General features: G+C 38.3%; 3 protein-coding genes across 4 annotated transcripts in view; 1 reads left to right on the top strand and 2 right to left on the bottom strand.

Moving 5' to 3' along the window:
• Positions 1 to 2,227: 2,227 nt before the first annotated feature.
• On the bottom strand, positions 2,228 to 11,896 carry CMC4 (C-x(9)-C motif containing 4). Of its 2 annotated transcripts, none has more exons than XM_012661585.1 (3): positions 11,329 to 11,896; positions 4,632 to 4,699; positions 2,228 to 2,595 (listed from the first exon to the last, which is right to left on the bottom strand). In XM_012661585.1, the coding sequence occupies exons 2-3, from the start codon at positions 4,687 to 4,689 to the stop codon at positions 2,447 to 2,449; spliced, it is 207 nt and encodes a 68-aa protein (XP_012517039.1). In that variant the 5' UTR covers positions 4,690 to 4,699; positions 11,329 to 11,896; the 3' UTR covers positions 2,228 to 2,446. The 2 variants fall into 2 exon arrangements, with proteins under 2 accessions (XP_012517039.1, XP_012517040.1); XM_012661586.1 differs by lacking the exon at positions 11,329 to 11,896 and adding an exon at positions 5,588 to 5,629 and having other exon boundaries at positions 2,321 to 2,595.
• Positions 5,588 to 11,896, bottom strand: MTCP1 (mature T-cell proliferation 1). The gene is made up of 5 exons (XM_012661584.1): positions 11,329 to 11,896; positions 6,548 to 6,699; positions 6,270 to 6,440; positions 6,137 to 6,188; positions 5,588 to 6,049 (listed from the first exon to the last, which is right to left on the bottom strand). The coding sequence occupies exons 2-4, from the start codon at positions 6,650 to 6,652 to the stop codon at positions 6,141 to 6,143; spliced, it is 324 nt and encodes a 107-aa protein (XP_012517038.1). The 5' UTR covers positions 6,653 to 6,699; positions 11,329 to 11,896; the 3' UTR covers positions 5,588 to 6,049; positions 6,137 to 6,140.
• A 198-nt stretch (positions 11,897 to 12,094) lies between these two features.
• BRCC3 (BRCA1/BRCA2-containing complex, subunit 3) overlaps positions 12,095 to 22,145 on the top strand; it is an 80,047-nt gene continuing 69,996 nt past the window's right edge. The window contains exons 1-5 of the mRNA XM_012661583.1: positions 12,095 to 12,228; positions 12,906 to 12,922; positions 13,624 to 13,678; positions 18,032 to 18,145; positions 21,060 to 21,153. Coding sequence (XP_012517037.1) covers positions 12,106 to 12,228; positions 12,906 to 12,922; positions 13,624 to 13,678; positions 18,032 to 18,145; positions 21,060 to 21,153 — 403 coding nt within the window. The 5' untranslated portion in view covers positions 12,095 to 12,105. The remainder of the gene's footprint in view (positions 12,229 to 12,905; positions 12,923 to 13,623; positions 13,679 to 18,031; positions 18,146 to 21,059; positions 21,154 to 22,145) is intronic.

The raw sequence follows: 22,145 nt of genomic DNA, 5'->3' as shown, positions 1-22,145 counted from the left end.
TTTATTTTTAAGGAATCATTGATTTTAAGAACATTATTTTTCTAAAGAAAACTGACAGTGTTGCACTTTTCCACATTTTTATAAAGCTGTGAAATCAGCTTATTGACTTGCCAACATTGTCTATCTTCTTCAATTTTAAAATGGTAAGAAATGACATGATTACTGAGAGTAGTGGTCCTCATCCTTGCTTGCACATGGGAATTACCTGCAGAATTTTAAAAACTACTGATGCTTGGCTCCCCTAGAGATTCTGATTTCACTGGTCTGGGGTGTTATTAGGGCAGGCCTGAGGTTTTAAAACGTCTCAGACATTTCTAACGACTACCCAAGACCAAGAACCACTGAAGTACAGAGTTAGAAGCTGGTGCTGATAAAGAGTACTTCTGTTAACAAGTGATAACAGGCCTTTAAAGCTTTTTAAATTAAGTACCATAAACCTCAGATGCCTTCTGGATACTGAACACAAGTGTAATGTTACAGTCTATTAAATGTTTTAGGAATCATGGAGCAGATGCAAGGAAGGGAGTTGTACTGTGGCAAAATGGAAGAACAAGGTTGTGGGGTAATGGAATATTCATATGGCACTAAAGTACCACCCCATAAATGACTTACCCATTACAAAGGTAAAAACTACCTTTCCAGCTAAAAGGCCAGTCACTAACCAAGTGATTAAACTTAGTATCACTAATAGCCAACTTAGGAGTTTTATTTGGTCTCTAAAATGGGGGATGAGATCATAGTTCTTACCTTACTAGAGTTCTTTCCTGAAAGACTGAGATTGACTGGTAATCTCAGTGTCAAACACATAAAATGCACTTGGTAAATGTTAAGCTTTCTCTGATGGCTATTCTTCTATATATCATAATGATAACTAAGAATAAGACTTAAATCAACATCTTCCACTGAGGCAGAATTGTTTAAAAGAAGGAACAATTGATTTGGAACTTTCAAAACTCTAAAGTAGTATACCTCAGGAAAAAAACATTTAAAACAGTCTGAAACTTGAGTAATTAACACAGTAAAAATAATTTTGTAATAAAACCAAAAAGCTATCTATTTGATCATGTAGTGACTCATAATGTAAATCCTAGCCCTATCAATTGATAATTTTAAATGTAATTTAGATTTGTAGATGTTGTAAACATTACATGTAAAATGTTTTATTAAATTGTTCTATTATTAACACAAAAGTTCATTATTTCATGGGAATTTAGTACTGTTACTCTAGTTTGTGGATGAAACATCTCTAAGGCAGCATTTCAAGTCCCTCTGGAGAACATTCACCTGAAGAAATGCTGTCTGCAAAACAGGTTTAATTTGGCAAGGACTGCATACACTATTCCTTTCGGAAGAATCATAATTCATATTACCATGCAAAAATATCTGAAGTCCAACAGGAAAGAAACCTGTTTATTTGTGTCTAACCTAGCATTCCCTAAACTTATCTGACCACAGGAACCTTTCTTTTCTCCCCTGTTCCAGCAATTCCTGGAAACACTTTGGGGAATGCTGCTTTAAAGAAAACTGTTGGTCTCAAATAATAATGGTATTTGAACATCAGGACCTATCAGAATTTGTTCCTGCTCTTACATAGTTGGGGCAACGGTGGTTCTAGCACCAATTTGAGGAAAGCAAATGGCCTGTTGCATAGTGCCGCCTCCTACTCCATAAAGTGACAACTGTCAACAAGTTTCCTTCAGCAGCTTTGTATTAATGTCTAGATCCACCATAACAGGTTTTGATTATAAGGATATAAAGAATAGATAAATCACCTAAAAATTTTAATTCTCTTGCTGACTGCCTGAGTTCCAACGAAATTGTTTTCTTCAGTTCCTTCATGATAAATTAGGGTTCATTAGACATTACAAGAATCATTTCTATGCCCTTCCTACCACTGATTGAACAAATATTAAGCACCTCTGGCTAGGAACTGTGGTGGGGATGCAAAAGCAGAAAGAAATGCTCTTACTGGCATCTGGAAAGACACTTTGCTCTGCATTGTTGGAAGTACAATAGGTATTGAGTTAGGTTAAAGGAAACTTAATTTAGCATGTAATCTATTAAAGGTGTCAAAATTGTGATGCTGGAGGGGTGAGTCCTTTCACCTAACATACCTCATGACTTAAGTTTTATGAATGGCACTAGAGGTCTGAATGCTAAAGAGAACTCATTAATACCTGTATCTAATAGTCTTAAAATACATTTAATATAAAACCAAAATTTTTCACTTAAGTTTATTTTAGCAGCTCAGTTTTATTACATTCTACATATTTGTCTTTTAATATATTTATATTTCTGCCTGTTCTGCATAGATGGTATATTCATTAACTTTATAGTTGACTTTTTCATTTGTTATTTGCTGCTACCTGGCCTGAAGAAAGTTAGGAAGATAAATAAAATTCTCTTGGTGGAAACATGGAGCAGCATTTAACTTCTCAGCAGAACTTTACTTTGATGCAGACTTCAGTGTCAGGTTTTCTTCCTCTTCTTTTTCAAATCCTGAACAGACGCGAGATCTTCCCTTGGGATATTGAGCACAACACTTACGCAGTTCTTGGATGACAGCCTGACACTTCGATTCCATGTAGTTGTTGGCTGAAAAACAGACAGGCAGACCCTAGTCATGATCTCATAGGACTAAGGGAGGTTTAGGTCAGCACTTTCCACCCTTTATCACTTTTAGTACCTATGGAACTGGAAGAAAGAGGACATACCCAAGTACACTGAATTCTACCTGATTTAGAGACCTGCCAACAGGGTCATTAGGAAGAAAACTATGATTTACAAGTAGTCAAAAGCTATTTTAATATACAATTTACTATCTTTTAAGGTTAATAGCTTATGTGTGTCTTTTACTAGGTCAGTAGTTTTTAACACTATTATTGATCAATAATCCCTTTTGGTAATTTGATGAATTAGAAAAATGCCCATACCCCACACATTACTTTTCATACCGTTTAAGCTGGTTGCCGGACCTCCCATACCAAGTCTGTGCATCAGGAGTTGGCAAACTGCAGCCTGAGGGTCAAATTCGACCCTTTTATGGGAGCTAAGAATGGTTTTTAGATTTTTAAAAGGTTTAAACATGCATGCATGCGTGCATGCACACACACACACACACACACACACACACACACACAAAGACCTTTGGCCCCCAAGGCCCAAAATATTACCTGTTTGGCCCTTTTCATAAAACATTTTCAGAACCCTACTGTATATATAAACCCTAAATTAAGGAAGACTTGACTTAAAGGTTCTAGGTCAGCTGCAGTTGATCTGAGTACCCCAGCACTAAAATGGGGTCCATGGTAGTTAGCCTAGAAAGACACTATAGGAAGGTGGCTATGAGTCCAGGTTTAGAGCTAGACCAATTCGGGGTTCAAATCCCCACCATACCTTTACTAATTTTGTGACCCTGGGCAAGTTTTATAACTTCTGTGTCTATTTCCCCACCTATAAAATGGGGTTCATAGTAGCATCTACCTCATGGATGAAAGAAGGATGTGTAAATTCCTTACAACAGTGCTTGTCGTCTAGTCAGCACTTAATGCTAATTCTCTTATCTTCTCACACTGTACCAAGGGGGTATAAACAGCTCTTTTTAACTTGATTCTTGTTCTCCCTTAGCCATGGATTGCTATTTAAAATAAGGTAAGAATTTATTTGGGAGAGGAAATTAAATGCAAAATTTTTTTTTACTTTTTCTTAAAGTTGGAGGAAGGGAAGAAAAGTATGACTATAATGGAATTATCATACATCAACATTTTAGATTAATCTAAAAGATTTTGTAAAACATTGCTTACATCAAAAAGTGAAAAGTCCAAGAATAAAAGTTAAAAGACCAAGGAAATACACACAGTTTTTCTTTGGTGGTGGGGCTTTGGGGGAACTTTGAACATTTTTCATTTGTACCTTTCTATATTTTCATGACCATCTCCATCTATTACTTTAATAATGGGAAAAATTATCAAAAAATCCAATTTTCAAATTCAGATAGCCTTGTAGCTTTTTCTATTTGCTCTTCTGGCAATAATCATTCACTTATTAAAAAATAAAATTCTTTAACATTTGGTCAAACTTAGCACTGGACAAATCACATCAAATGTGCTTCAGCTGAAATTCACTTTTGTGTTTAAGAGTTAGTTGCTGACTTTGGTAGCCTGAATTCCAATTGTATTTTCAAACCATCTTCTCCAAAATTGCTTTTAAAAACAGAGTTGTCAGCCGCATTGAAGTATAACCAACCTATTTAAAACTAGCCTTTTTGAAAAAGAACTTTGCTCAGCTCAGTAATTTTCAACTCTGGCTGTGCATTAAAATCACCTGGTTAGCTTTCTAGACTGATTCCTGGTCAGACCCTAGCCCTAGGAAGTCTGATTTAATTGTTCTAGGCAAGTTCTTAAAGCTCTCCAGGTGATTCTAATGTGTAACCAGGATTGAAAACCCCTAGCTTTGCTCACATCACTTTATTTTCTGCATCTTTAATAATAAAATTAGGAAAATCTTCAGGATAATTACAGAAATGTTATATTCTGAGAAAAGAGTTAATACAGGTTGCTGATAAAAGAATAATTGATCTCTTATAGTTAGTTCACAGTGGAAAAATATTTAAAAAGCACTTTACATACTACCTTGTAAACATTTCTGTATTCCACAGGCTTGTTTCTGGCACGGATCCTTCTGTGGCATATCCAGAAAACTAAAACAAGAAAAATTATTTTTATTTTGCTTTTTTCCCACAAGGACTTTAAAACCCTTCTACATGGAATTTTCTTCTGAGACAAATAGTATGCCCATATAATTGCTGGAAAATTACGCTAAAAAATACTCTTCCCATTTATAGGATGAATCAACCGTATTTTTATAATATCCATTTCATTTGGAAGATATGAATAGCTTTACATGGAAAAACTCTGAATTCAATCAACTAGTCTTGAATATTGTAAACCAATATTAGACTAGAGGAGCCTACACCACAGCCCGGCTCTATCATTCACAGAATAAACCCTTGGTAAATGATTAAACTCCTTGAGCCTTTTTCTTTATTACTCGTGTATGAAATGGGAATACCTGCCTCAAAGCATTGACAAAAGGATTAAATGTGATAAAGTGTATAAAGTGCACACAATGGTGCCTGGGAGGCCGTAAGGACTCAATACATGGTAGCTATTATTCAAGACTTTTTAAAAAAGTAAAACCTTACTTTTAATGTATGTAAACTGTTATGACTACTTTAACTCAGGAAATTATATACAAGTAGTAAATGCTTCCCTAGGAATCAGCAATATCTGATGGTATTACTTCCTGAAAAAGGTGCCAGTTAAGCACTAAATCTTTTTTTAAAGTTCTTACAGAAGCCAGCTTATTTAAAATATCTGTAACCAGAGAATGAATTTAGGTGCCTACAATTTTGATCAACTTCTAATAATCTGAAGACAATTTCAGAAAGAAAAAAGGCCCAGGAGCCTCTGTAGCTAATTTCATCAATGCAAATCTCTTTTTTTTCAGAGCCTCCTAAGTTCTCAGTAGATCCAAATTAGGTCAGTACTGGGATGGGAAACACTGGAGCAAAACCTAGGATATTTACAGGATGGAAGAACGAAAGGCAGGTGAATTGCTGCAGGGCAAATAAGCGACAGATGTTGATGCTGCTAGGAGCTGCTCTCTTCTCTCTAAATCAGTACCAAGTCCTTGGTGATCAAGGCATCTGTTCTGTAGCAGGTGCTGACTTTTGTGGGATTCATCAGATCCCAGTTCCAGCCGATGATGTCCATTAAAGGTTCTATGGCAATTTCCAAAGGAGTCAATTTCAAGTTATGTATCCTGACTAAGTACTTTTGTTGACTCACTTTCTGCCTGCTTTCTCCCTCTCTCTGCAGTTTCACTTGTAGTATTCTTCATGACCCTTCCTAAACTTCTGTGTTCTTGAGCAGTTTTTCAACCCACTCCCTCCCCCCAGGCCCAAGGGTGGGTGCACTGCAGTAGTGGATGAAGTGATTGCCATATACTGAACAGAACAAAGAAGCATATCTTCCTAGAATCCCAGCACCTGGAAAAAAAAAATCATTAAAATCACCACAAATGAATAGAGTGAAAACGAAGCAGGGAGGGATGGGGGAGAAACAGAAATACATACCAGGTTAATCATCAGGCAAAAGCTTAAGCAACAGCTCCTGTACTCCCCTGACCTGTCAGAAAAAGAAAAATTTATAGAGTACTCTGTTATAAGAGTCCCAATACAATGGAAAATGATTAAGCAACATGTGTACCATTAAATGATGCTGTATCTGCCACAAGCGAGAGTTGTTATCCATGTAGCGCTCCTCCGGGTAGAGTTGCCACATGAGAGGTAGCTGGGAGGTAAGAAGGTGACTTGGCCTAGCTGCGTCACCTAGGGGAACCTGAATTTGCTGGACTCGTGCCCTTAGGAAACTTGTCTCCTAATGGAATGATCAAAAATAAAACCAAAGATTTCAGAATATTGAGACTGGATAGAAACAAGTTGCTTGAAAGCAAAATCAAAGAAATAAGCAAAGTGTAAAGTTACCTCTTCCACGACGGCCACCCACGTGCGCTGGTATTCGTCGCGGTAGATACCCTCTTGGTGAACCCAGAGGTGATCGGGTGGAGCCCCCACATCCTCTCCTGCCATTCTGGGCTTTGGGTTCCAATTCTAGCCCTGCTTTTCTCCACCTAAGCCTGCAGCACCCGCGCACAGGACACAGGTGTGACTTTTTGGGTTTGAATGAACTCATCAGTGAGCAAGGTGACCTGGTACTAGCAGCCACCAACCAGAACCAAACTTCATATATGTCTATTTGCACAGCCTAAATAGAACCAAAGACACCTGAAGCTTTCTGCAAGACAACTGAAGTGATACACAGAGCCTCAGGTTGCTAACTTTTGGCTGCAAAGCACTCAAGAATTTGGCTAGGTGAGGAGGTCTGTGGAAATATAGAGCTAACACTATAGGAAGCTGGACAGTGGTCTCACATTCTTTTTATTCACAAAGCAGTGTCTGACAAAATGTAGGTAGCAATAGAATATGTACAGAGTGTGCCTAAGGACGCACTCATTTTGGCAGAAAGGCAGAATAACAGATAAGTGCATGCCATATTTCCCAGGTAAATGCCACTCTCAAGCAGTTTTCATTTTAAAAGGTAAAATTCTGAAAGACAAATCATATGCATGGCTTTCTAAGTTGAAATGAAAAGTTTGTTTTGAGGGCAAAGACCTATTCGTCAGTTTACTATGAAAGGTTATGTATAGCAGCTGGGCATTTCCAGAAGGGGATTTTCATGTTAGGAAAAGTATTTAAGGTAGCTTCATGGAATTTCTGAGATGCAAGAAACTTTGGGAATCATGGTGATGTGAAAGCAAATGACAATTATCTATCCAGGTCCTTGTTTCATTTTAATAATGCTGCAGGATGTTACAGGAGCCCATTTTTCCATAGAGGCAGAGGTTTAAATTTTGATTTCCCAAGACAGAAGACCAGAAAACCCCCTGTGCCCATTGAGAGGAGTAAAGGAAATGTACCTCCTGGAGCATCTGGGTGGTAAAGCAAACTCTCCCCACAATGATCCTCTGCTCAGTCCCAGATTTCATTTCAGGACCTCACAATAACTTGACATGCATTTTGCATGAATTAATCTTGCAGCCCTCACTTACAGCATCACGGCACACTTGTACCATATTTCTACCTTTGGCAGAGCACAGATATGGCTTTGGAGGATCTGTCCCCCAAAACAAAGACCTCCTATTCCCATTAGGTGGCCATTAGGTGGGAAAGGAAATGCAGTGTGAGAGGTTGTTAGAGCCCTCACAGTGAGACTGTCAAGAGCAAACCAGATGCTTCACACATTGTACCTTGAGTGGATCTGACTTTGAGCCTACTATAAGCTCCCATCTTAGTTTTCATATGGATCTGCTCTCTCATTTCAAACTCATCTAAGATGGAACCCTTTCTCCTTAATCAAATCCCAGTTTCTGTGAATGGCAATGCCACCACTCCTGATCCTGCAGACTCAAAACTTAATGAGTTATCTTGGATTTCTTCCTCTTCTTCAGTTGCTACATCCTATCTGTCATCAATTCCAGCAGGTACTACCACCACCAATGTATTTAAGACAAACTTTCCCCAAATACTAGGCTCATTTTCTAGCTCCATACCCTTGCTCTTGATTTCCACTTGCCTTAAATGCCTCCTCAGGCCTCTATGCTTATCTCAGTACTATTATAGCAGAGTTCAGGTGCCTACCTCTTCTATGAAAACTTTAGAAAATTCTTGCCTTTTATGACTACTGTAGCATTTATGTTTAAACTAAAGTGCATATTTGGCCTCTAATTATAAATCTCCTTGCATATTTTCTCTGCTTATTTCACAAGTTCTGTCTCCCCCAAGGTATAGTATTGTATGCTGCTTAATAGCAGGAATGATACAGTTCTGGGCACTATGAGTCTCAGATACTAGTCAAATAATGTTTCTATGAACAGATGCATATGCATGGTTGATAGGGAGGTGAAACAAAGGAAGGCCACAGTGGTGGTTATGATTTACCATGTATACACGGGTAGAGATTGATTCTCTAGGCCTAAGTCTCTAGCAATATATTAAATTTTTTAAAGCCTTTTTTTTTTTCACTTAGCAGATACAATTGTTCTGCCTCTTTCCCCACACCCAAGAGCTTTGGAAAAGAGAGATACAAACAAAAATCTAGTAAACACTAATGTCAAGATAAAAGATATTAAAGCCTGGATTTCAAGCACAAAAGACATAAATGTGGCCAATAATTTTTTTTTTAAGTGGAAACCAAGTGTTAAGGCTTTCAGGATCATCTCAACTTCAAAGATAGGTCTTAGCACCAACCAACATGTTGAAATATAAATTTGTTTTGAATGCAAAACAGAATTTTATTGGTTATACTGATATTAAAAGGAAACAATTCCAGTAGAATAGAGAGCAAACTGATTGGAGATGATGGTCTGAGTTACTATGAGTCACTACAAAATATTCTCAGCAGCATCAGCAGGATGAGCCTGGGAATGACCCTCGGCACATTACCCTGGACTTGTGTGTGCCACCATTCAGAGAGCACGAAGGCCTAGAGGAAGGCAACTGCAGTGATCAAGGGACAGAGAAGCCACCGTATGAACACAAACCAACAACATTCTCAGTAGAGAAAAGTAAAGGCTGAGTGAGAGAAATTCAGATTAAAGCCTATAAAATCACAGGTTGTATGAATGGAAAAATTTGATTCTTAGAACCCTTGCTCCCTACATTTTCCTTGGTCAAATAAGTTTGGGAATCTTGGAGAGTCATAAGCACATTAGCATAGTAAAAGCTCTGGCAATTTATGCAGGAAAGAAACTTTATGTTGTTTAATATTTCCCAAATTTATTTGACTAGAAAACATTTTTTGACACATGACACTTGTTCACAAAATTCAGGACTCCTTGAACTAAGATGAATATGTTAAAACCTCAAGATATACTTAAGTACAAGGTGCAATACGATACATGGAATACAAACTTGTGCAACTCAATTTAAGGAATACTACCAGCTGCAAATACAAATGTTTTAAAAAAATGTTTAGATAACTTTATAACTTTATCGTGCACTAAAAGAGATTGTCTCCATGGGGGTGACCTTGATGCCATGCCCTGAGACCACACTGGCCTAGACAGACAATTTTTTAGTAAGACATTTTGTAAATTAGGTTCTAAGTAGATAACAAATAACACAGAAGGGCTTCCTTAAGTAGTAATTTAAGTAAAACCATTTTTTCTTTACAGAATAGATTCTTTTGTTTTTTTAAAAACATGGTTGGTTTTAATTTGCAGGTGTTTGAACAGTTTTTAAACATTGATCAGTTGAATACATTTATTTTATTTGAAGTCAATTAATAAACTCATTCAGTCTCAATGGGTGATATTACCAAGAATACAGGCTGTGGAATCAACCTGGCCTGTGTATGAATCCTGATTCTGCCGTTTACTAGCTTTGTGACTTTGGACAAGTTAACCTCTCTCCACCTCAATTTCTGGAGGTGTAAAATGAGAATTAAAGAACATATTAATCATAATAGCTTTTACATAGCACTTCCTATATGTTTTACATCTGTTTACATATATTGACTCATGTAATCTTTGCAATCTTCATAGGGTGCTATGTGGTGGACGGTATTATTATCCCCACTTTAAGGTGAGGAAAGTAAGCCACAGAGAAGTTAGGTAACTTGCCCAAGTTCACACAGCTAGGAAGTTGCAGAGCCTGATTCCAATGGGGGCAGTTTATATACACCAGGTATATAAATGCTTAGTAGAATTATTTAGCACATAATAAACTTGCTATAAATGCTAATAGTTTTTTTCTACGCCAATGAAATGTTTGGACCTGTAGAAGGCAGCCATGAGCATTAGAAAAGTTAGTGAATGTCATTCTGGAATATGAGATTGACTAACAACAACATAAAACAAAAGGCACTTTTTAAACTCAAACTATCCCATCACCAAATATAATAATGAGAAGACCAGCTGTTCCTGCCCCAGTAGGGCAGGGCATACTAGCCACAAACAGTAACTGAAAATAGTATATGATATAAAATTGTAACGAGAAAATTTAGACGAGTCCCATGTAATTGCACACTTAAAAATTTTCCAACCTTCATCATTATCAAAATTAATCATGGAAAGATGTGCCTTGTGATCCTTAAGCATCAGGTAAAAACGGAGGTTGCTGGCATATATATTAAAGATAGTTCCACTGGATGGGGACTCTATTTGTGGGGAGACTTGGGTTGGAACTGACTTGGGAGAAAAGAGCAAAGCATCAACACCTCTTTAAGTAGCACTTTGAGAATGTTCCCTTTCCAGTACTGCCATACCTGCCTGGCTTCAAAACTACACAGAGAATAGAAAAATAAATCAAAGAAACAAACACGGACGGGCTGTGGAGGCGGCACAGCACATATATTTTTTTTGGCTTAGAATCGCTTCTAAAATCCACGTGTAATTCCTAAACTTGTGAGTTGGAAGATCTGTACTTTTACCTTTGGCGCGTTTGATATACCTCAAAACAAAATTACTTTTACATATAATTAATCCATGTCTGATATTATCAAGACAAGGAGATCTGCGGAAACTGGTATTCTGGATATCTAATGGGATATGTACGAAGTTGAATAAAAACTGACGTCCCTCAGTTCCCCTTTACTGTATCAAACAAATAGCTACCTAAAAGCCTTTGTAGAAAGTAGCAGCAGCCAAGCTTAAGAGTGATACTTTTTCAGATACAGTATAGCACTGTTTCTGCAAAAGGTTACTCACATGAATATAATGTTTCTTGGGCTAATTAATCCGCCTCGAGAACAGCTAGGCTAAAACTTCCAGGTCCCCCACCCCGGGCCTCTCAAGCCGGGATCGCGACGTGAGCCCGGGGCGAACCGAGGGGCATCCCAAGCCGAGGTCACTGGAACTGAAGTTATGAGGCGAGGGCCGGCAACCGGAAGCGGTCCAGGGAGAGTTGTACAAGATTCAGGGGCTGTGACTTGGAAATAAAGCGAAATAAAACCTTAACTGTTTTAGGACTGACTTTCAAAAGAGCGTCCCTCTGACTCAAGAGACCGGCGCTGGCGGTGATGTCGCCTCAAAGGGCTGTCCCCTAAGCGTGTAGGCCGCGCACGGCTCTCTTCAACGGGCGGGCAAAATGGGCGCCGGAGCTTGGGAGGTGCCTACCCAGGCGCCCGGGCGCGGCTCACAGACCACGTCCGCCTGCAGAGCGCCGCCTCCCTGCAGCCCCCGCCGCCCGGCCTGACACCCCAACAGTGGCCGGCCACCTCCCTTCGCCCCGACTGCCACGCCCGCCCCAACCGGCGCGGGCGTTTCCCAGGTGCTGCTGGGCGGGCCCCGCCCCCGCGCGCCTGCCTAGCGCTCCGACTGCCCCCGCCCCGCCCCCACGGTCCCGCCTGCTCCTAAAGCCCCGCCCCCGCAGAACCCGCGCGCGGAAGGCCAGGCCTGGGCAGGGCGCTGGGGAGGCTGCGCCTGAGCACCCGGTTGGTCAGGCCAGAGTGGGCCCGAGGCGGACGGGAGCAGGGTCGGACCAAGATGGCGGTGCAGGTGGTGCAGGCGGTGCAGGCGGTTCATCTCGAGTCCGACGCTTTCCTAGTTTGTCTCAACCACGCTCTGAGCACAGAGAAGGAGGAGGTGATGGGGCTGTGTATAGGGGAGGTGAGTAGGTCAGTCAGCCTGGCTGGAATCTTGCTGAGCAGTCCCAGCATGTCCCGGGGATGAGTGCCAGCAGCACCCAGGGCTGTGGAGGCCACAGGCATCCCTGACTTAGATCCATGGACATCCTTAGATGGCTCTGTTGCGGGGACACCCATTTCTTCCGGTTGCAGAACTCTTGTTTAGTCTCCCGCAAGCCCCCAGTGATACTCAGATGCCCCAGGGAGCCGTGCTTTTTCTCCTGTAGCCTGCGGCTTTTATTTAGTTCTGGGGTTATCACCCCGTTGACCCAAACTGCAAGCCAGGCCAGAAAGACATTCGAGTATAACGAGAACATCAGCGTATTAGGAAGCAGCAGACTACAGTTAGAGCCCCTTGCCTCGCATCCAGCCTTCCCTCTAGGGGAGCAGAGGTATCAACAAAGCATTTGAAGCATATCAAAAAATCCTAAGAAAGGAGAGAGGTTTCAAGGACGCAAAAGTTTCCGCTGCGTTAAGTGTTGCAGAGGGGCGAATGAGGATGGGGAAGTAAGAATTTACCTGTTTACAATCTAAAGTAATTCTCCATTCTTTCATGCCGGTATGCACGAACACGTGACCTAATTTTAACATAATCTGCATCCATGTACATCAAACAAATATAATGTGATCAATAATGTTTTCTGCTCTTTCCCACTCTAGTTGAATGATGACACAAGGTAAGCCTATATTCGTTTACTCATATCTAATGATCATTGTTAACTCAGAATTATGTATGTGAGAAATATAGTTGGGGGAACCAAGATCATGCATGAACCTGTGAAAGCTGTTATAAGTAGAATTTTGTCGACTAAAATAAAGGCAGCACATTAAAAAGACTATCAATGTATTTTCCATTTCCTTGCTTGATATATTTTATATTCCCTCTCCCTTGAAATGTCAGTGAGATACTGGCAATTCTCTTTGTGACAGGGAAAGTACACATTCAGAGCCATTTCCCATTGTTGATCCATACCTCCATCTGAATTGTCAGTGACTTTCTGCCACCAACCTCTACTCCCACCACGTGCCCTATCTCAGAGTTCCCCACTGGCTTGAATGCTTGAGGTGCTGAAACTTTCGGGTAATTTAAACTTCAAAGCATACCATAGTTTACTTCTCAAACCCACCTTCTTAATACCCAGGATTCCAGGAATTTAACTTTTTGCTTGTGATAACTTCATATACTCAGCCACTTATGCACATGTCCCAGATTGCTTCTAACAGATGTATGAGTGCAGCTCTATCTTCGGTTTACTTTTCCTCCTCTTTTTTCTCTGCTATGGTTTCATTGCAAAAACTGTTAATCCTCTTATTTTGCTTTAATTCCTTTTTATATTCCAAACCCCAGTTCCCTTTTTTTCTAATTTATACCTAATAGGAGTGACTCCAAATTTGCATGTGCTGGAACTGAAATGCGCACAGTTGCTGAAAAGGTACGTATGCTAGAATTTTGCATGATGGAAACTTGCCATTGGGGAAAGATTTCTGTACTCTGATGATCTCAGCTGGAGTATTATTCCAGTTTGTGTAAAATACAATAAAAATGAATGACTTCCTCCCCTCTCACCAAGCTATCAGGCAACAACTTCATATACAACTGCTATATGCAAACTTCTCCACCTTAACCACTTTGCTTCCTTTCTTTCCATATCAAGGAAAGAAGTCCTCTTCCTATCCTACTATCTCTTCTGGGTCTTTTTACTGTTACCTTGTTCTTTTCTTTTAGGATACAAATATGCTTAAATTACTCTCATTTTCAGAAAGGAAAGAAAAACTACTTCTCAAACCTATATCTTCCTGCAGTCACTGCTCTTATATTCTTCCTTGAATAGCCAGACTTCTTAAAAGAATGGGCTACAATTGTTACTTCTTCACCTTCCCCAGTGAAATCCACTGAGGTCTGGTTTTCAATTCTACCTCTCCAGCCATTTCATTGCTACATCCAGTGGGTAATTTCTTGGTGCTTATCTTAAACTTTCTTCTTGAATCTCTGTACTCTTATGGGTTGTTGTTTGTTTGGCTGTATTTCCTTTCTTCCTTCCCCCCGTCCGCCTTTTTGGGCATTTCTCCCTCTGTCTATGCATTAAATGTTGGTCATTCTTCATTCACTCTGGGCATCAACTACTAAAATATATACCAAATCTTAATGATATAATTTTATTTTTCAAGGATTCATGCTCTCATCTTGAATTTTATGTCAATTTGTACTGTCAAAATTGATATTAACTTCGTGAGTTTAGCGGCCTTATCTTTTTAGTTAGTGTTGCCATGGTATATATTTTTTTATCTTTTTTATTTTTTAGACTTACTGTGTACTATTTAAAATATGTCTCTTATTAGCATATAGTTTTTTAAAAATACAGTCTGATAATCTTTAATTGGAGTATTTAGTCAAATACCATTTAATGTAATGATTGATATTTATAGGTTATAGCTGCCATCTTTTTGCTTTATATTTGACCTACTTATTTGTTTTATGTCACTTTTTCTCTCCTTTCTTTTTAAGGTTAATCAAATATGTTTTATTATTCTACTTGGACCCTCCACTAATTAGTTATAACATTATTTTACTTTCGTTTTAGTGCTTATCCTACATATTATAATATGCATTCTTGATTTGTTACAGTCTAATACAAATGACTGTGTTTTTTTTTTTTTTCCATTTCTCCAATAATACTAGAACATTAGAACACTAATTTCATTTACACCTTCCAACCTTTTGGATTATTTTTGTAATGCATTTTAAGTCTATGGATATTTTAAGCCCCATATGACATTGTTATTACTGTCTTGTACAGTTAATATTCATTTGTATTTACCCACATATTTACCATTTATGGTGCTTGTCATTCCTTCCCTCATTTCTGGGATTTTCCTTCTTCCTAAAGAACTCTTTCTAGTATATTTGTACTGGTAATGAATTCTCTCCATTTCTGTACATCAGAAAATGTCTTTATTTTGCCTTCATTTTTGAAGGATATATTCTTTGAATATAGGATTCGCAATTGGCAGGTATCTTCTTTTAGCAGTCCAAGATGTCATCCCATTTTCTTTGGGCTTTCATTGTTTCTGTTGAAAAATCAGCTATGGCCGGGCGCAGTGGCTCACGCCTGTAATCCTAGCTCTCTGGGAGGCCGAGGCAGGCGGATCGTTTGAGCTCAGGAGTTTGAAACCAGCCTGAGCAAGAGCGAGACCCCGTCTCTACTAAAAATAGAAAGAAATTAATCGGACAACTAAAAATATATAGAAAAAATTAGCCAGGCATGGTGGCGCATGCCTGTAGTCCCAGCTACTCGGGAGGCTGAGGCAGTAGGATCACTGGAGCCCAGGAGTTTGAGGTTGCTGTGAGCTAGGCTGACCCCACGGCACTCACTCTGCCCGGGCAAAAGAGTGAGACTCTGTCTCAAAAAAAAAAAAAAAAAGAAAAGTCAGCTATTTGTCTTGTTGCTCCTTGGAAAATCATGCATCTTTCTATCTCTGCTTTTAATTCTATTTATTTCATACTCTGTGCCTGTCAGATACTCTACTGTTTGCTGGGGATAAAAACACAAATAAGCATGGCCCCTGCCCTTAAGGAGCTTACATTCTAGTTGGGGAGAAAATTATGTAAATAAATAGAACACAATATGATATATGTTCTAGCAGAAATAAGTGTGTGTGCATTATAAAATAAGTCATATGGAGGGGAGAATGGTTAATTCTTTATAGTATGATCAGGGAATTTAAAGGATATGAAAGTTCACTAGGTAAAAAAAAAAAAAAGGCTGGGAAGCAAGGCACAGAGGCATGAAAAAAGACCACATGGTATATAGGGAACTACAAGGAGTTGAATAATGCCAGAACATAAAGTCTTTTGAGATGTTATGCAGAGCTACTCATACTTGCTTTTCAACAGTTTATCATTTGGGCAGCTTTGTATTTATGAAAGTAAACGCAAATATAAGAATAATCAGCATTTGGTGTGCAAAGTCTGCCTTTTTTTTGAAAACCATTTCTACCATTTGGTTTAAGTCTCCACAAGAGAAACTGAAGAGCTAAATTGGTTAGACAGCTTTCTTGTTTCAAAAAATTAAAATGGCAAGCAGAATATAAAGAATAAATAAAATCTTTGCTTGTCTATCCATTAGAAATATAGTATGAGCCACAAATGTCAGCCACATACATGATTTTAACTTTTCTAGTAACCTAAGTAAAAAGGTAAAAAGAAATAGGCAAAATTAATTTTAAGAGTATATTTTATTTAACCCAAATATCTGAAGGATTTTTATTTCAAGATGTAGTCAATATTAAGAAATTTTGAGATATTTTACATTCTTTTCTTCTTTTTTAAGTAAGTCTTTGAATTCCAATGTGTATTTCATACTTTCTGTACTTCTGAAGTTAGACTTATCACATTTCCAGGGCTCAGTAGCCACATGTGCCTAATGGCTCCTGTGTTGCACAGTATAGGTCTGTAGTTTACTTCAAAAGCCTCCTCTCAGATTTCACCCATGTCCCTTCAACTTCTGACAATGCTAAGCCCATCCATTCACCTGAAAGTCTTGTACCATTTCACTGTTCTAGTTTTGTCTCCTCTATTTTCCTCCCTGGCTCCTCTTGTTCTACCCCATCCTAATGTGGGCACCCCCCCTTGATTCAGGCCCAGACCTCTGCTCCCTCTCTACATACCTTTTTTGTCTACTCATAAAGCTTTATTGATTTCCCCCATTGATTCTATTTGAGCATAAGCTGTAATCCCACCTACCTGCTAGAAATTGCCATATTGTACATCTTTTTATCCCAGATCAGCTCATCTGAAAGCGGGCTCATCTTCATTTCTTCCTGACCCTTTCTAAACTTAGATCTGCCTCCCATATTCCACCTAGTTTCAACCTTGAAACTTCAGTCATCTTTGCCAATTTCCTGTCCTCCATCACCCATGGTCCACAAGCTACCAAATTGTGTAGATTCTTCCTTCTTAGTGGGTCTCAAATCTATTTCTTCCATCTCTGCCATCTACTTAGTCTATTAATAGTACTTTATCACCACTTCATGTACAGTTTATCTGAAATAATTTCTTTATAGTTCATCCTGTAAATCATGGCTTGGCATTTGAAGCCTTGTACATTCTCACCCCAACTTTCTTTCTTAGCCTTGTCAGCTGCCATTTCACCTTAAGCTCTGTATCTAAATCAGTTGGCCAGCTTATCTCCCACACATTTCACTCACACTTCACTACTTCCATAGCTCGTACACCCATTTGGCACCTGTAGAAAGTCTGTTCCCCTTTGCCCCCACACGCAGATAGTAACCAAAGAAAAGGCACTTATATGCCTTTTCTGTGAAGATTTTTTTTAAATCTAAGTGAATCCTTTCCTCTGAGCTCCTATAGCATTGATTTACTACATTATTTAGTGTAGTTTACTCGTGTATGATACTTGCTGCTCAACCATATCATTAGCACTTTGAACACTTTGATTTATGTTCCTTTGTGTGACACAGTGTCTTCTTGCACATAGTTGTGAATCAAATAATTAGTTGATCATTCAAAAATGATCGATTGAACGATCTAAATGAACGATTTAGATCATTCCTTGATCTAAATATTAGCTTTTATATTTTTGTTTCTGAAATGTATATATTGAGGTTCAATGTTTTTTATTTGACACATTTCATTGTTTATGAGAAAAGAGTCATTTTTCTAAAATTGAATCTTTGATATTATAATAAAATGCAATTCTATAATTGAAGGGAGATGTGTTTTTGGAAAGAGACATAAGTAACCATTTCTGTGGATTTTCCTTTAGGTTGACACCGTCAGAATTGTTCACATTCATTCTGTCATCATTTTGCGACGTTCTGATAAGAGGAAGGACCGAGTAGAAATTTCTCCAGAGCAGCTGTCTGCAGCCTCAACAGAGGCAGAAATATCCTTATCAGTCAATAAGAAGCTTTTATGTGCTCTGGGGCTCCTGGGCCCCATTGGTTTGTTTGCTGCAGTCATCTTGCTTTAGATGGTTTCACAAATTTTCTTCCTTGTGACTGTTCCCAGTTTTCATATTTATCCCTTTGATCCAATTGTTTGGTTAATCAGAATTTCTCTTTATTTTTTCTTTTAAGTGGCTTTTATTGGAAGAATTAGAAATTTCAGACATTACTATTCCTAAATGCCAAAAGATCCCAGGGTCAAATACCCAATTCTTCCAATAAAAAGCTCTAGCTACTCCCCACTCTTCTCTTCTTCCTCTCTGCCCCTCCTTCCAGTTTGCCTTGCGTCATTTAATTTCTAGGCCTTTTACTATCCTGGTATTTATCCTTTGGAGAGATTCTCTTTTGAGACTTACTCTCAAAAAATGCAGTGCTGAGAACTAAATGCAATATTCCATATTAAATACAACCAAAGAATGTTCAAATGGGGCATTTGCTTCCTATGATCTGGACTCCGTACCTCAGCTATAGCAAGTTAAATTTGCATCACTGGTTTTAGTAATTTGTCATTCTTTTGGATTAAATTAATCTTGCAGTCAACTAAAAAGTAATTTTTTAAAATAGGAGGTACACATGCATAGTATAAGCTTTAAAGAGTATAAAAAGATATATAAAATGAGTATTTCTCTTCAACCCTGTGCCTCCAGGGTACTTTCCAGATATAACCAGGGATATCAGTTTTTCATGTATCCTTACAGATGAATTCTGTGTATACAGAAATACATATGAATATTTTCTTTTTCAAAAGTATTTAGTACATATGATAGCTCATGACATACAGTATTCTTTTTTTCACATAACAGTGTATCTTGAAAATTTCACCTGTCCTCATGCAGATGTTAAAGTTGTTTGTAATCTTTTAGTCTTAGTGCTGCAGTGAATAACCCTGTACATATTGCATCTCATAATGTGTGTGTGTATCTGTAGAATCAATTCCTAGAGGTGAAATTGCTGGGGCAAAAGTTGTATGTACTTGTGGTTATAGATGTTTTACCAGTTTACCCTCTAGCAATGTACAAAAGTTCCTATTTCCCGACGCCCTCAAAAACATGTGCTATCACAGTTTTTGATTGTTGCCAATCTGATCAGCTAAAAATTATATGTTATTTCTTGCAATTTTAATTTGCATTTTTCTTATTATGAGTAAGCTTGATCAGCTTTTCATTTTTATGAGTCATTTGTGTTTTCCTCTGAATTATCTGATTACTTCCTTTGCCCCTTTTTCTATTGATTTGATAATCTTTTCCTTAATAACTTATAGGCACTCTATGTGTTAAGAAAATTAGCCTTTAGTGGTAAGGATAGTGAGTTTTCCCAGTTTATTCATGGTGTGTGTGTGTGTTTCCCAATCAAGTTGTTGCTTTCATATTTTTATGGGTCTCTTACAGTGTATACCTTTTCTATCTTGTTTTTTAGTTCTTTATTTTGAAATAATTATAGATTCATGGGAAGCTACAAAAATAGTACAGAAAGGTCTCTGTACCTTTCACCCAATTTTCCTTAAAGGTTACATCTTACATAATAATAGTATAATATGAAAATCAGGAAATTGACATTGATGCAATATGTGTAGTTCTATGCTATTTTGTCACATGGGTAGATACATGTAAGCACTACAGCAGTTAAGATACAGAACCGTTCCATCATTATAAAGATCTCTCTCTTGCTACCTTTTTATAGTCACACCTTCCCTAAACCCAGGCAACCACTAATCTGTTCTCCATCTCTATAATTTTGCCATTTCAAGAATGCTATATTAGTACAATTGGAATCATACAGTATGTGACCTTTTGAGACTGTCTTTTTTTACTTTGCTCCCCAACCCAAATCCCTGGCAACCACTAGTCTTTTCTCCATCTTCTCATTAAGGGTTGTGTTTTCCTTCTTTGCTCTGGTAGGTAGTCTTTGATTGGATATCAGATTTTGTACCTTCTCCCTTGATTGCTGTATATTTCTCTTTTCCTAGACATGTCCATCAGCTGTGTTTTGGGATGCTGTAAAGTTACTGGGAAACAGTTTGATCCTTTTGAGTCTTGCTTTGAAGGTGTGCTGTGTGAGACCAGGGTAGCTCTTAGTGTAGGATTAATTTTCCCACGCTACTGAGGCAAGACCCTTTTGAGCGTCCTGGCTGAGGCCTCCCGAATGAATGATGAGGTACTACATCCTGGCAGGTAGGGACAGCTGTCTAGTCCCTATTATGCTTGAGTGCTGGGTAGAGTTACCTTTCATTTTCTCAGGGGGTTGAGGGATCTTTCCCTGGCCTCGGATAGTTCCTTCACAGGTTGTACTCATCAGTGATCTGCTAAACAGCTTGCATGGATTACCTCATTTACTCTTCACTGCTCTGGAAAGCATTATTCCCCAGTCTGAAGCTGAAGAAATGGGCTAAGAGAAATTAAGTAACTTCTCTTGGCATTTGAAAATTTAAAAGTATATTTTAAAAGTATTGTTTTTCAGACTTAGTTGTATAAAAAGGATTATTATGATTTAATGTAAATAATTTGCAGGAAAACTAATTAGCATTTTACAGGATAGCAGCAGCAGTCTCAGAAGTGACAGCTTCTGAAGATTTAGATAAACTTCTTTTCAGATAGCACGTTGGTGAGGATTTGAGAGATTAAACATTAGCTAAATTCTATTAAGAGAATGTAACTATACAGTAATGGAAACCATATGGATTCTATTAAAAAAAAACAAAACCCTAGGCTTTAAATGGGCAGTATGGGAAATTCTGAGCATCCACTTTATGTCATTGTCATTAAATTGTAATAAGTTGAGTTTAAACTTCAGGATGCTTTATGACCCCTTATTAGCACAAGAAATTTTGTGTTAAAAATACCTTGACAGGCACACAGGTTGGCTGAACTAACAGGTCGCCCCATGAGAGTCGTGGGCTGGTATCATTCCCATCCTCATATAACTGTTTGGCCTTCACATGTTGGTAAGTATTATGGGATTAAATGTTTATTGTTTTCAGAAATTAATATCATTTTATCTTCTCCATTACATAGACCATGGTTATTTTAAACAAAAATTTGAGTATTCTTAAACAAATGTCATTATTTTGATTTATGTTGCCATGTTTTAAAAGTAATGATTTGTGTCATAGTGATTATTTTTAATAATATAAAATTTCAGCACCCCATTTTGATCTGTATTCAGGAAATCAGGATTAACTAAAGCCTGACAATCAGCTGACATCAAAAAAAAAAAAAGAAACTAACTGAATATTGCTGATTACTGAATACCACTACTGTCCAGTATACTCCATTCTGAAGACTGAAAGTTGTTAAGCGTGAAATTTACAAAATTGGTTTTTACAATCTCTGTTTACACATAGTCCATCTTAGCCATTGGGAATCTACCTCCTTACCTCGCTAATCAGTATAATGTAACTAAATTGCTTTCTTTCTGTCATTACCCCGTTTTGGAATCATGATCGTTTTTGGTCTCTACCTGCCTCTCTAGAAAGAAGTAGAATATCTTTATTTGGGAAGAGTGAATTAATATTGATGAATACTTAACTATGTGCTAATGGTTTACAAATGTTTTCTCCTCTAATCCTCATGGTAACCTGTGAATTAGAGATCTCCTCCCCCACCATTATATAGTGGAGTAAACAGAGGCTCAGGTGGGTTAAATAAGTGGCAGAGCTGAGGTTAGAACCCAGGTCTGACTCCCAAGTCTGTGCTCTTTCCACTGTGATGTGCTATTTCTAGTCATATGGGCTTGAGTTGATAACAAATTCTCTATTCATCTACACTGATATGAATGACAAAAAGTCATCAGCAGTCTCAGACTTTAATCAAAGACGAGTGGTAGAGTAGTAGTTCTCAGTTGTGGGGACTGGGGTGCTTCTCAGAATCACCTGGGAAAGCTTTTACGAAATGTACCTGCCCCAAATTAATCTTTCCCACATCCCAACCCAGACCT

This window comes from Propithecus coquereli, unplaced genomic scaffold, assembly GCF_000956105.1.
Source record: "Propithecus coquereli isolate 6110/MARCELLA unplaced genomic scaffold, Pcoq_1.0 Scaffold720, whole genome shotgun sequence".
Lineage (NCBI taxonomy): Eukaryota > Metazoa > Chordata > Mammalia > Primates > Indriidae > Propithecus > Propithecus coquereli.
Note: the sequence above shows the minus strand (reverse complement) of the source record. Positions and strands in the feature narration are given on the sequence as shown.